At 44.6% G+C, this 15,021-nt stretch overlaps 1 protein-coding gene across 4 annotated transcripts in view; it reads left to right on the forward strand.

The window, feature by feature from the left end:
• ppp2r5d (protein phosphatase 2, regulatory subunit B', delta) overlaps positions 1-15,021 on the forward strand; it is a 207,381-nt gene that overhangs the window by 109,773 nt on the left and 82,587 nt on the right. For all 4 annotated transcript variants that reach the window (XM_069887946.1, XM_069887945.1, XM_069887944.1 and 1 more), the window contains exons 5-6: positions 734-844; positions 12,091-12,183. In XM_069887946.1, the coding sequence (XP_069744047.1) occupies positions 734-844; positions 12,091-12,183 (204 nt within the window). The remainder of the gene's footprint in view (positions 1-733; positions 845-12,090; positions 12,184-15,021) is intronic.

Here is a 15,021-nt window from a genome sequence, read left to right on the forward strand (position 1 = left end):
GAGTAATGTTTCCCATGGATGTGCCTTCCCTTGATATTCTCATCTGCCCAGATTCATTCTCTGTAACTAAATCTGCTTCATAATTTTAGATATCTTCAAATTGAAGATGCTTCATTCAGACCAAGAGAATTTAGGAATTGTTTGCTTTAACAAATTTGTTTTTTATTATGGTCATTGATGACCCAACATGAAAATCTGCTTGTATTTTAAGCCTTCAGAAATGTGCATGGAGGTTTGCTTTTCAATTTCTTCTCTACCTCCAGAGTAATTGGATCAACAATATATTGGAGGAACTCTGTGGATTAGATGGCATCCATGGAAGGCAATAGATGGTCAACATTTCAGGCTGTAACAGTTCAGGAAGAGCAAGAAAAGGGCAGAAGCCTGAATAAAAGGGTGGGAGGGAGAGGAACACAGGATGGCAGAGGATAGGTGGATACAAGTGAAAATACAAAGATGACCCAACCTGGGTTTTATTACCATGTTATTTTATGAGATTAGTGGTAATAAATAGAACGTTTCATTTGGCAGTTTTATCATGTATTAAGAGAATTTTTTTTTTAAATTGCAAAGCTGATCAAGTGGAAAATAAGAGATTTGAAATATTTTAGTATGATAAATGTCTGCGTTGTTAGCAGTAGGTCTTTTCTTGCCTGAGTTCTCCACTGGAGACACTATTTTCTTTCTATTATATGTAACTATTTATTTAACCTGAAGATGTTTCTACCCACAGTTTTCAATAAACCTATTCAGAACCTTGCCACCTTCGTCTAATCCCACTGGGGCAGAATTTGACCCAGAGGAAGATGAGCCCACACTCGAGGCTGCATGGCCACATCTACAGGTAAGTGTACTTTGTTGGATTAGTGGGTCAACAGCATTTGATGGTATAGTTGAGGGGGGTGGGGGGGGGGGGAAGCACTGTAAAATAGTGGGAGGATGGGAGAGGCAGGAATGCAGAAGTTAACAATAAAAGTCTGCCTCAGGATACCAACATGAACACTAATCCCTTCAATGTTTGACTTTATTATTCTATTCACATCAATATTCAACATTGGTCTCAATGGCGATGTACTGATCGGTGAGATATAATTGATGAGACAAAATGATTAATTTACAGACTCTATTTTGCACTTTCTTGAATTTTTTTCTCTGTGTTGCACAGTCATTTGTTTACATTTCTTTATTCGTCTCCATGTGCACATGGAGTAGTTGGTTTTTTTCACTACCAATAAATGGTAATTCTGCCTGGCCTGCAGGAAAAAGAATCTCAGGGTTCTATGTGATGTTGTGTATGTATCCTGACAATAAATCTGAATGTGAAGGAAGCTGAATCTTTCCTTGGCCAGCCTGCCCTAATGTTTGGAAAGACATCATCATAGAAATTTAGAGTGCAGAGCCACCCATTTGCCTGTTGTCTGTGTAAACAAAAACTCGCCTTTATTCATTTCCCAGCTGTGTCCACAATCCTGCAGGTTTCACACTTTGTGTTCATCCTGCTACTTTATAAATGTGATGAGGCTTTCTGGCCCAGAGTTTCAGATCTCTTGTTTTGTGGATCAGAAAATAAATCATCAATGGTCCTCTATCTGGTCTACTAATGACCTTAAATCTCCATAATTTAATTGTGAGAAATAATACTTCTCTCCTTTGTATCTTGGGATCTCATAATTTTATATTCCCCTCTTCCAGGTCACGTTTTCAAGCAATTAAGACCAATCTGGCAAAAATTTTATCGTCTTGGCATTCCAATTGACCAAATTCCAATTCCAAAATTATCAAGTGTCTTGAGATTTCAAATATAGATTTCAAATTTATTGTCAAGAGCATAACATTGTATGTATGACATTACATACAACCCTGAGATTCCTTTCCCTGTGGCTGAAGCAGAGTTACTACTTTTTGTTAGTGCAAAAAAAACTACACAATGAACATGTAAACAAGTAAAGAAATGTAAACCAACTGCAATATCGAGGCAAAAATAAAGTGCAAAAGTAGGAGCCCTTCATTAAGTTCCTGATTGAGTTTGTTGTTGAGGAGACTGATGATGGAGGGCAGCAGCTGTTCCTGAACCTGGGGTGGTGCAAGTCTTGAGGCACCGACACCTCTTTCCTGATGGTAGCAGTGAGAACAGAGCATGTGCTGGGTGGTGTGGATCCTTGATGATTGCTGCTGCTCTCCGATGACCACATTTCCTGTAGATGTTCTCGATGGTGGGGAGGATTTTGCCTGTGATGCCCTGGGCTGTGTCCACTACCTTTTGCAGGGCTTTACACTCCAGGGTATTGGCGTCTCCATAGTAGACCCTGGTGCAGCCGGTCATCAGGCAGCCAGTTGACGGCTGCCACATCAGCGTGCTGTGCTTGTCAACTTATTTTCAGATATTGTGGGCAACCCTCAGATTTTTCTGTGTCAAACCCTATCCATCGTGTAATTCCCTTGCTGCATATTGGTATGAACTTGTTTGAAAATAAAAATAAAGTTAGAAATCAGGAATCAAAGCAGAAAGGTTCGGAAACATTCAGTAGGTCAAAAAGAGAAACAGTTTACATTTCATGTCACAGATCCTTCATCTTAACTTGAAAGAGAGAAAAGATGTTGATTAAGCTGCAGGGATAGTGGGAGAGTCTGGACGTGTCTGAGGGGAAAACTGGTGATCATGGCAAGAAGATGCAGCCAAAATGAAAGAGGCAAGCTCAAGAATGACAGTTTAGACAAAATAATGTAACTGGAATGCCGAGCAGAAAGACGTGCCCTTCGGGTCTGGCTGGGCGTCGATGAGCCAATATCACAGATGGACAACTGGTAAGAAGGGGATCGTTGGTGGGCCAAGGTTCACAAAGAGAATGATCTTTGTGCAAGGTCAAATGGAGAGGAGATGGGAAGATGTGTCTGGTGGTGAAATCTCTTTAAAGGTGTGAAAACTGCAGAGAAAGCGAAGGCCAGAGGAACTCTTTCCTTGTTCTGACCTTGAGGGACTGGAAATCGATGAGATGAACTCAAAGAATTTGTTAACAATGATTTAGGGGAAGCCTTAATTCAAGAAGAAGGAGGATGTTTTTAGCACCTCTCCATCAGAGTAAATACTGCTAAGGTAGCGGATCTGGGAAAAATGGAATGGAATCGTGATGGGAAGAAGTTTGGGACTAAGTCACTTGCCATGGAGAGAGTAGCTAGCCTGTCTCCTGAGGAAGGGAGATCCAGAAAGGGAAGAGAACAATCAGAGACGAGCCACATGAAGGTGAAGGCAGATAGAAATTAGCAGCAAAAGTTATGAGTTTTGCATGAGTACAGGAAACAGCACCAATGCAGTCACCAGTGTATCAGTAAAGAGTTGAGGAAGTGGGCCCAAGTTGGACTTAAACTGGAACTGTTCCACGTGGACAATAGCAGCTTGCCAAGCAAGTGGCCATGACTATATCTGGAGGAAGGATGTGGAGTCAAATGTTAGAAAGAGTTCATCCAGATGAATGGGTATGTTGGTGGAGGGAAGCTGGTGCTCCCTCTCCTCAAGGAAGAACATAGGCCATCCTGATGTTGGATGGAGGTGTAAAGGTCAAGGTAAGTCTGTTAGGACCAAGAAAATGGAAATTATCAAAGTGATAGAAGGCATCAGAAGTGTCGTGGATTTTAAGTGAGAATGGGCTTGACCAGAGAAGGGATAGATTGTGGAGGCATCAGGAATCGGTAGATTCTGGCATGGTCCTGGAGGACTAGAAAATCGCAAATGTCCCACCACTATTCAAGAAGGGAGGGAGGTAGCAGAAAGGAAATTCTAGTTGGTTAGCCTGACATCAGTGGTTAGGAAGATGTTGGAGTTGATTGTAACGTTATGTTACAGATTACTTGGAGGCATGTGACAAGATAGTTTGCAGCCAGCATGGTTTCCTCAGGGGAAAATCTTGATTGACAAACCTTTTGAAATTCTTTCAGTAAGTGACAAAGCAGACTGGAAAAGGGAGATGCAGCGGATTTTGTGTATTTTGATTTTCAGAAAGCATTTGACAAGGTGCCACACATGAGACTACTTAAGTTAAGACCCCATGGTATAACAGGAAACATACTGGCATGGGTACAGCATTGGCTGATTGGCAGGAAGCAGAGAGTTGGAAAACAAGGATCATATTCTGATGCAGCCAGTTGCTAGTGGTGTTCTACAGGGGTCGGTGTTGGGGCTGCTTTTTTTTATGTTGTATATAAATGATATGGATTATGGAATGAATAGCTTTGTGACCAAATTTACAGATGATACAAAGGTGGATGGAGGAGCAGGTTGTGCAGAGGAAATATGGAGGCTTCAGTAGGACTTGGATTAGGAGAACGGGGAAAGAGGCATATGAAATATTAATGTTGGAAAGTGTACGGTCATGTACTTGGATCAAAAAAATAAATGGGCAGACTACTTTTTAATTGAGGAGAAAATTGAAAATAACCAGATGCAAAGGCACATGGGAGTCCTTGTGGGTTGTAAACTTGTAGTTTGAGTCTGTGGTGACGAAGGCAAATGCAATGCTGTGGCATTGATTTTAAGGGGAACAGAATTTCAGGTATGTGACGTTGAGGATTTATAAGGCATTGGTGAGATGGAGAGGTGTTGTGAGCAATTTTGAGCTCTTCATTTAAGAAATTATGTACTGATTTTCGAGGAGGTCAACTAGGATGATTCCGAGAATGACAGGGTTATTATATGAGGAGCATATGACAGCTCTTGGCCTGTACTCAATGGAATTTAGGAGAACGAGAGGGGGATCTCATTGAAACATTAGAAAAGAGTAGATATAGAAAGGTTGTCTCCCATGGTGGAGAGTCCAGGGCAAAAGGAAACAACTTCAGGTTTGAAGGCCGTCTGATTAGAATTTCTTCAACCAGAGGATGATGTATCTTTGGAGTTTGAAACCACAGGTGGTTACGGAGGCCTGGTCGCTGGGTATATTTAAGGCAGAGATTGGCAGGTTCTTGATGACCCAGGGCATCAGAAGTTTTGGGGAGAAGGCAGGGCAGTGGGGCTGAGTGTGAAATGGATCAGTTTGTGATTAAATGGTGGGGCATACTCGAGGGGCTGAATGGCCTATTTGGCTCCTACATCTTCCTGGTCTTGTATGTGGATAGAAAGGGTTGAGAAAGATATGGACCAAATGCAGGAAAATGGGACTAGACCAGGCTGTAATATGGTTGACTCAGACAAATTGGGATGAAAGGTCTGTTCTGTGCTGTATCTTACAATGTTAACTAAAAGCCAGACAACATACCCGGTTGGGTGCTGAAGGACTGTGGCCCAGCTGAAAAGGTCCTTATGGGCAACTTCAACATCTTACTGCGGCAGTCTACTATCCTTACAGGATTCAAGGTAACCACCATCATCTCAGTGTACAAGTGAGCAACGGTAACTAGACTAAATGACAATGGCCAACGGCACTGGCTTCTGTGATTCTGAAGTGCTATAACTGGTAATGGAACACATTAAATCACATCTTCCACAGGTATTGGGCCCATTCCAGTTTGTTTCCTGTCAAACCGGTCCACAAATGATACTATAGCCTTGGCCCTCCACTCTTTCCTGACCCAAGAGAGTGATGCCTCGTGCACCAGGCTCTTGTTCAATGACTTCAGCATGGCGTTCAACATGATCATACCTCAGAGGCATGACAACAAATCGTTCAGGGTTTTTCCTCACAAGAAGCCCTGGATGAACAACAAAATCTGGAACTTGCTGAGAGCCAGATTGCAGGCACTTAAGTCTGGAGATCCATAATACTATATAAGGATTAGGTACAACTTACAAAAAGCCGTCTCCCAGGCAAAGTGGAGGTTCTGGACAAAAATGGAAAAAAACAAAGGTTGCCTGACATCTTTGGTGGGGCCTAAATGACATAACCTGCTGCATAACCAAATCTGGTGCAGTAGGGGACAGAAAAGTTTTACTCTCAAATGAGCTCAATGTCTTTCACACCTGATTTGGCCACCACAACAAGTTAGAGAAACCTGATGATCTTCTACTATTGGTATCGGAGGATGGCATGCAGGTTCTCTTCAGATGAGTGAATCCAAGGAAAGCATCTGGTTCAAATGGAGTACCTGACTGAATACTAAAAACCTGTTCTATTCATGGACATCAACATAACAGGGCATGGTACCCACCTGTTTGAAATGCACCTCAATCATAACTGTTCCCAAGAAGAGTGTGGTAACCTGCCTAAATGTCTGTCGACCAGTGGCACTCATCAACAGTGATGAATTGTTTTGAAAGACTGGTGTTGAAGCATATCAGCTGACTGATGACATGGATCTGTTCCAATTCGCCTATCATAGCAACAGGTCCAAGGCAGATGCCACCTCACTGGCTCTACACAAAATCACCTGGACAGTGAAGACACATAAAATAGGATGTTCTTTATTGACTTTTTGGCTAAATTCAAGAAACGTAGTTAGACATTCAACACCATTTTCCCTTCAAAACTGATCAAACTCCCAAGACCCCACTGTAATTGGATCCTGGATTGCCTCACCCACAGACCACAATCAATGAAGATTGGTGAGAACGTCTTCTCCATCATCTCCATCAGTATCAGAGCACCACAGGGCTGCATTGTTAGCCCTCTACTCTCTCTACACCGATAACTGTGGCTCGCTTTGCCAATAACACCATCTACAAATTCATTGATGATCCATGGTAGTGGGGTTGTATAAAAGAGTCAACGTACGAGAGGAGATTGAAAACTTGGCTGAATGATGCACCAACAAGAACCTTACCCTCAATGTTACCAAAACCATGCAGCTGATTGTGGACTTCAAGAGTGGAAAGCTGGAGGCGTATGATCCAGTTGTAGCAGCTACTGCAGTACATGCTGCTAAATAAAAGCAAACACTCAAAGGTAGTCAACTCAAGACTGGTTTATGGCAGACATACATAGACCTTTTAATCCCTGCCTGTTAATGAGCTCATTAGTGAACAGCTGCTGATCCACAGCTGAGCCATTAGCGCCCCGCGTCTTTAGGCAGGGGTTTCATCTGATCCACTCGCTGTACTTTGGCACCCAGCACTGCTAGCCCGCGATGTGTCAAGTAAGTCTGTGAACTGATGGTGGCGGTTCGCAATACCGCCGCCAGCTACCCCCCCCCCCCCAGAATCGTCACCGTAACTTAAGATGCCAGATATGCTTGACTAAGGCGGACTGAACTGGTGAAATTGGGTCCGTATGGGCGGGTTTAAGTCTGTCCACGCTGAATAGCTGCAGATACCCTCTGATGTCTAATGTATATACCACGCAATCTCTCTTAATCACACAAAATGGTCCTTCATATGGTTTTAGTAACGGTGCCCCTGGAACCTGTCTTCATGCGAATACAAATTCCGTGTTTAATGGTGATTGAGGCACTTGTTGCATAGGTTTACCATGTCAATTGGAAGAGGATGGTTTGCTGTTAGCAATAGCCTTGCAGAGTTGTTGCAGGACGTCCGTGTCTGAATTGCCTGTGAAGTGAATATCTCCTGGAACCATAAGGGCTGTACCGTACATCAAATCTGCAGATGATGCAGACAGATCTTCTTTTGGAACTATTCGTACTCCTAGTACAACCCAAGGTAGTTCATCGACCCAGTTGGGGCTGGTGAGTCAGGCCTTCAGTGAAGATTTAAGTTGTCGATGGAAACGTTCTACCGGGCCATTGGACTGCGAATGTTACGCAATAGTGTGGTGCAACTGTGTACCACAAATACAAGCCAAGGGAGCCCATAACGCAGAAGTGAACTGTGGTCCACGGTCCGAAGTTGTGTGTAGGCATTCCAAATCTAGCAATCCAATTTATGATGAACACTCTAGCACATGGCTCAGTATCACTGTCTGGTAATGGAATGGCCTCTGGCCAGCGTGTGAAGTGTCTACTACCATGAGAATATACCTCATGTCCTGTGATACTGGTAATGGTCCAACCAGATCTAAGTGCACATGCTCAAATCTGCGTATTGTCGGGAAAGGCTGCAGGGTGCCTTGGTGTGGTGTTGAATTTTTGCAGATTGGCAGGATATACACGTTCGTTCCCATTGTGTGACGTCTTTTTTCAGCCCGTGCCACATGTACTTGTTTGACATTATTTTGATTGAAGTCCTGATGGATGGGTGTGAATATCATCAAAAAGACGCCGTCTCCAGTGGTCGAGGATAGCCCAACGATACATCACAAAGCAGTTCTGGACTACCTTGTTGTGGTGCCACCTATTGGATGTAGAGTCCAGTAATAGCTGTACTGTATGCCTGTATATCCGGATCTGCGGATTGTGCCGCAGCCAGTTCAGCAATGTTGACTCCACCTTGAATATGGCACACACTTGATCGAGAGAGCACATCTCTGACCAGATTGTCCTTTCCTGAAATATGACTTATGTCCATAGTAAACTCCAAAATGTAGGACAAATGTCATTGTTGTCTTGCCGACCAAGGATCTGTGACTTTGTCAAAGGCAAAAATGAGTGGTTTATGGTCTGTGAATATGGTGAAATGTTGACTTTCCAAGATATAATGAAAGTGCCTTATAGCCAGATGAAGTGCTAATAGTTCTCGATTAAAAGCACTGTACTTCATTTCCGCTGGTCTTAGATGACGACGAAAGAAGGCAAGGGGCTGATAATGGCCATTGACATATTGTTCCAGAACTGCACCCACAGCTGTTCCCGAGGCATCTGTGCAAAGCGTCAAAGCAGCTTCAGGATTTGGATGCGCAAGCACTGCTGCTTTGGCTTAATGCCTCTGCCTCTGTGGTCCAGGTAATGTTTTTGTTTGGAGCAGAGATGATGTCAAACTGTGGTCGCAGGATGTCAACGATCCCGGGAATAAATCTGTGATTAAAAATTTATCATTCCCAAAAACTTCTGTAGCCCTTTGACGGTGACAGGACTGGAGAATATACGGATGTCATCTACCTTGCCTGATAACGGAGATATGCCATCTGCTGTAATTTATGCCCTGAATTCTATGGTTGACTTGCCAAATTGACACTTGCCAAGGTTAATTGTCAGACCAAAGTCTTGGAGCCGTTGGAAAAGGCGGCGTAAATGCAGGCAGTGATCTTGCTCATTTTGACTTGCTACAAGGGTGTCGTCCAAGTAAATATACGCGGTCTAAATCTCTGCCGAGAGTGTCCATAAGCCGCTGAAAAGTTTGCGCAGCATTCTTTAAGCCAAATGGCATTCTGAGGAATTCAAAAAGACCAAAGCGTAATAATTGCTGTCTTGGGAATATCATTCTCATGAATCAGTATCTGATGATATCCCTTAACCAAATCAGTCTTTGAAAATATGCGGCAATAATGCAGATGGGCGGTGAAATCCTGTATGTGTGGAATTGGATATCTGTCAGGTGTAGTGACATCATTAAACCTATGGTAGTCGTCGCAGAGTCTCAATCCGCCTGTCTTCTTGGGTATCATATGCAAAGGTGAGGCCCAAGGGCTGTTTGAACGTCGGATGATACCCAATTCTTTCATTACTTTAAATTCTGCGTTTGCTTGCCGCATTTTATCAGGGGCCAGGCGATGAACCCTGGCATGGACTGGTGGGCCTGATGTGTCTATGTAATGAGACATACCATGAGCTGTTCTTGAGGCATTGAAGTTAGGGGTGAGAATATGGGGAAATTTGTTGAGTAGAGCGGTATATGCATCCTTGTATAACGTATGTACTCCGAGCTACGAAACTCTTCCCTTGATGCACGCCAGTGGATATGTCTGAAAGATGGTAGGGTGAACTAATTTTCTACGTTTTACGCCAACCAATAAGTCGTGGGAACGTAAAAAATCTGCACCCAAAATGGGTTGAGCAACAGAAGCGAGGACACAATTCCAATGGAATGTGGTTCCACCTATTCCGATTGTGACTCGTCTAGTACCGAAACTTGGAATGGCGGTTCCATTCGTCGCTCTCAGGGTCAAGTGGTGTATTTTATGCGACCTTTCAAAATAGGTCGGCGGGAACAAACTAAGTTCAGCACCTGTGCCTACAAGGAATTTGCACTTACTCGCATCGTCCTGAAGATACATGTATGTACACCAGCTGCCAAGGCCACTACTGGCAGCTGGCTCTCTCATTTCCCGACATTTTGTAATAGGTACATGGCTTGACACATTTATGGGCATTTTGTCCCTAGTGGTGATGGTAAAAACACCAGTCTTGATGGACATCAGCACGTTCCTCTTTCTGGGATTGGACTGAGATACAGGAGGCTGGTAGGATGCGGGAGATGCTTCTGCTGCAAAATCTGGATGTATTCGGGCAGACTCTTGTGTTGGATACGATAGAGCCTGTCAGCCTCTCGAGCCACATCATGGGGATGGTAGAAATCCATGTTACCAATGGGTATGGCAAAAGGAGCTGGAAATTTTGACAGAAATAAGGTTTCAAAGAGCAAACAATGGGAATTGTCCATGGGAGCATCTCATTCATCAGGTCTGATGGATTCTTGTCACCTTGGCCTTCCATGTTCAAAAGACGCATGCCACGCTCAAGCCTAGTAAGTTCCAATGTGTCAAGAAGAAACTGGCGGAACCTGGTGTACTGGTCTTTTGCCGGAGGATGAGCAATAAATTTGCTTACTCGCGATGCCAAAATTTTGTGTCTTCCGCCGTTATACCCCGAAGACGAAACTGGGTTTCAGCTTGAAGAAACCAAATTCGAGGCCGATGTGTCCAGAAAGGAATCAAATGAAACTTAACTGCCATGACGGCGGCAGTTGTTACTACTGTTGAAATCTCCTCCTTTTCCATAATGATTCAGATTCATTGAATCTTAATGTCGCGGTCACCAATTTGTAGCGGCTACTACGCTAGATGCTAACAAATAACGGCAACCACACACAAAGGTAGTCAACTGAAGATGATTTATTGCAGACATACACAGACCTTTTATTCCCTGCCTGTTAATGAGCTCATTAGTGAACAGCTGCTGGTCCACAGCTGAGCCATTAGCTCCCCGCGCCTTTAGGCAGGGGTTTCATATGATCTACTCGCTGTACTTTGGCACCCAGCACTGCTAGCCTGCGATGTGTCAGGTAAGTCTGTGAACTGACGGTGGCGGCTCGCAATACTGCTCTGTGTGCCCGCTACACAGTGATCATTGGGGGATCAGAAATAGAGAGGGTAAGCAAATTTCTGGGAGTCCCTATTTTGGAGGACCTATCCTGGACCTAGCACCCAAGTGTCATTGTGAAGAAAGCATATCAAGGGATATTTTGGGAAAAATTACAGGGATGGACTTTCCACAGGACCCTGAGCTGTTCCTGCTGGGGAATATCATAGACATGAGTTTGAGATTGGCCAAGTATCAAATTCTGTTTGTAACGATTGCCTTGGCTGTGGCCAGGTAATGTATAGTGGTTACCTGGAAGTCTGACTCCCAGCTGAGCACCACATGTTAGGAACATGGAGGTGCAGAGCTGTGTTCCCCTGGAGAAAATCACCTACAATCTGAAGAGGAGGGATGGCACGTACATTGAAATGTGACAACTGTACTTGCTGTACATTGAAATGCAGGTATGATTACACCCCCCCCCCCCCCTTCTTTAAAAGGAGCATTGGATGGTAAATTCATGCCAGTCCTGGAATGTCAGGACTGAAGAAATGTCTCTGAGACCCGGTCAACATACCCCCAAGTTTATTTTCTGTTCACTTTTGGTTACTTGGGTATCTTCTTGCCTTGTGTTATCTTTAGATTATTTCTGTGGCTTGTTTGTAACCACTGTTATTCTGTTGTTTTATTTTCTTTTGTAACTAGTATGTCTTTGTTGATTTATCATTTTTGGGGTGGAGGGGAAGACTCTATACTCTGTAAAAGGGGACGAATGTTCTCCTGTGTTTGAAATGCACGAGTCTGTAAAATCAAAAATAAAATATTCAAAAAGAAAGCATGTCAGCGCATCTACTTTCTCAGGTGTTTGCAGAGGTTTGGAAGGTCTTGAGGTTGCAGTCAGGCCAGCAATAATCTTGTTAAATTCTGGAGTAGGCTCAAAGGTCTAAGTCGCCTACCTCAGCTTCTCATTCATAATTCTGTAATAAAATAATGGAAATGCCAGTTTGATTTAATTCTTCCTCCCTCTCTTTTCAGCTTGTCTATGAATTTTTCCTGCGATTCCTTGAGTGTGCTGATTTCCAACCAAATGTAGCCAAGAAGTATGTCGACCAGAAATTTGTTCTTTCGGTGAGTTCATCCATTGCCTGGCATGAAGAAGTACATTCCACTTGGCAGCAGGGTAACACATAGATGAATGGAAATATGTACTTTTCTGTGCCGCTTACAAATGGCAGGCAGCTAATTGAGTACATCTACTGGGTGTTGTGGAGCTATAGCCTAACTTGCAGTGATAAGGTATCACACTGGCTGTCTCTTAACTCACTCTAATATGGATTCGGAAAAGGACTGAGAGTGAATTGCTCACCAAATTCAATGGCCTTGAAAAATTGTGGCATTAAAAATGTTGAGCATGAGCAGAAATCATTCCAAATATTCTGAAATAGTTGGGAATAAATGTTGCATTAGTGATTGACTGAACCTTGTGCATGATGGTATATCTACTTGGAACAGCACCTCATTACAGAGCTAGTTGCTGTTTCAACTGTTTTCAGATTGAACAAAAGTGTTGTTGAGCAGGATAAACCAGTTGGCTTCAGTTACGGACTTGCGACAATGGGGCCTTCAGATATATTTCACATGCACAAAAGAAGAGCTGGAGGAAGAAATTAAGCCTGAAATGAGAGTCTGAAAATACAATTACATGGGTTGGGTTGGCAAGTTAAATTAGTTTTGGCAATAGGTGAGCAAGGATACACATTTAAAGCAATCTCTTAAAATTCTCAATGAAGTTGCATTCCGCTGAGAATTGGGGGCTCCTAGCTAACAGAGGGTGGTAGATGAAAAACAACAGAATATCTTGTTGTATATGAGTAGAGAAGTTGGGCAGGTGGAGGAATTGAACAAGAAAGGAGAAAAATTTGCCAAGAAAAAGAGTAAATTGGCAAGAATGAGGGGAGTAAGGGTAAATTTGCAATCTCTAAGGGAGTCAAATAGAAAGAAAATGAATGTGAGGATTGTTACCACCTCGACCAGCAGCAATAGAAATTCACCAAGACAATTTTTGTTAATAATAATATAAAATTTTACTTAAAACTTTTAAATATTTTTGATTTTCCAATAAATATACATGGAAAAACTCTCCTATAGAATATATTGTAGCGACAGCTACTCTCTTACTGAATAACTCCACAACCAAATGGGTTGAGTTCAGTAAGCAAACTGGTTTATTGAGGTCTGCCTGGCTGAGAACCACACCGTGGGTCCAGACGTCATCAGGGCCTCACGTGTGCCGCAGAGCGCGGGCTTCTAAGCCTGGTGCCGAGGTTAGGAAGAAACCCCCGATGGCATCATTTTGGCTGGCTGCCCTGCCGCGTGCGTGACACGCCGGGCCGGTTTGCCTGCCTAATGGCGTGCTGCCACACAGCCCTCCCACAGAACCGGCACCAATGTCCTTCTTTGCTGGGTGGCCTTGCTTCTTGGGCTGGGCCACAACCAGTGGCTCATTGTGGTGGAGGTGCGCTGGCTTTAATCTGTCCACAGTAAACAGTTCCCTTTTACTACCAATATCCAGTGTGGAGGTGGATCCTGAACTCTGGATGACTCTGTACGGCCCTTCGTACAGTCTTTGAAGGGGTGCTGTCGATGTGCCTTGCCTGACAAAGACATATTCTGCGGAATACAGTTCGCTGGGTATGAAGGAGGTCCGTGTGCCATGTCTGGGAAGTGGTGGAGGAGACCAACTGGGCCCGGAGGCGGGGAAGTAAACTGTGCGGTGACTGTTGAGGGCTGAGAGGTGCATTGATAAACTCACCAGGCAGGGCTAGTGGTGCACCGTAGACCAGCTCGGCCAATGATGCCTGCAGGTCTTCTTTGGGTGTTGAGCGGATGCCCAGGAGTACCCAAGGCAGCTCATCCATCCAGTCGGGGCCAGTGAGGGGGGCCATAAGTGCCGACTTAAAGTGGTGGTGCAATCGCTAGACCAGTCTATTGGCCTGTGGGTAATAGGCTGTTGTGTGATGCAGCTCAATTCCCAGTCTGTTGGCAAGCTGTGCCCAGAGCACGGAAGTGAACTGCACGCCTCGGTCGCTGGTGAGGTGGGTCGAGATGCCGAACTGGGCAACCCAACCGGTCAAAAGTGCTCGGGAGCAGGAGTCCGCAGAGGCATCTGGCATCAGAATTGGCTCGGGCCAGTGAGTAGTGTGGTCTACCACAATGAAAAGGTAACAGTTACCTCGGGAAATGGGTAAAGGGCCGACAATGTGTCCACGTGTATGTGGCTGAAACGTTCTCGGCCGTGTTCGAAGTCCTGCACGGGCGCTTCCGAAGCCCATGCCAGACGAAGCGTTCTGCCACCATACAAACCGTGGACCTGATGGAAGAGTGGGAAAGGTCGTGGATATGGTGGAAGACTTGCCTGCGCTACTGCTGGGGAATGACTGGTTGCGGGGTGCCCATGGAGACATCACACAGGACGGTATCATCACCAAGAGGAGTCGGGAGGACCTGGAACCACAGGCCTGTTATGGGCTCTCCTGAAGATCTGCATCTTTCCATCAGACTTATGGTCCCAGGCAAGCTGATCGTAGTCTAACACGGTGTCAGCGAGCAAATGGCTGGTCGGGAGAGTGTGTCGGTGACCACATTGTCTTTCTCCACCTTGTGCCGAACGTCGGTGGTGAACTCTGACACAAAGAACAGGTGATGCTGTTGGCGGGCCGACCAGGGATCTTGAGCCATAGCGAGCACCTGCGTGAGGGGTTTGTGGTCAGTAAAAATGGTGAAAGGCCTCCCCTCCAAGAAATAGTGAAAATGATTTACAGCGAGGTACATGCCCAGCAACTCACGGTCGAAAGCGCTATACTTGCGCTCTGGCGGACGAAGAAGTCGGCTGAAGAATGCCAGTGGTTTCCACTGTCCATTAACCTGCTGCTCCAGGACTGCACCGATGGCGGAGGCATCGACGGA

Source organism: Narcine bancroftii, chromosome 6 (genome assembly GCF_036971445.1).
Source record: "Narcine bancroftii isolate sNarBan1 chromosome 6, sNarBan1.hap1, whole genome shotgun sequence".
Taxonomy (NCBI): Eukaryota; Metazoa; Chordata; class Chondrichthyes; order Torpediniformes; family Narcinidae; genus Narcine; species Narcine bancroftii.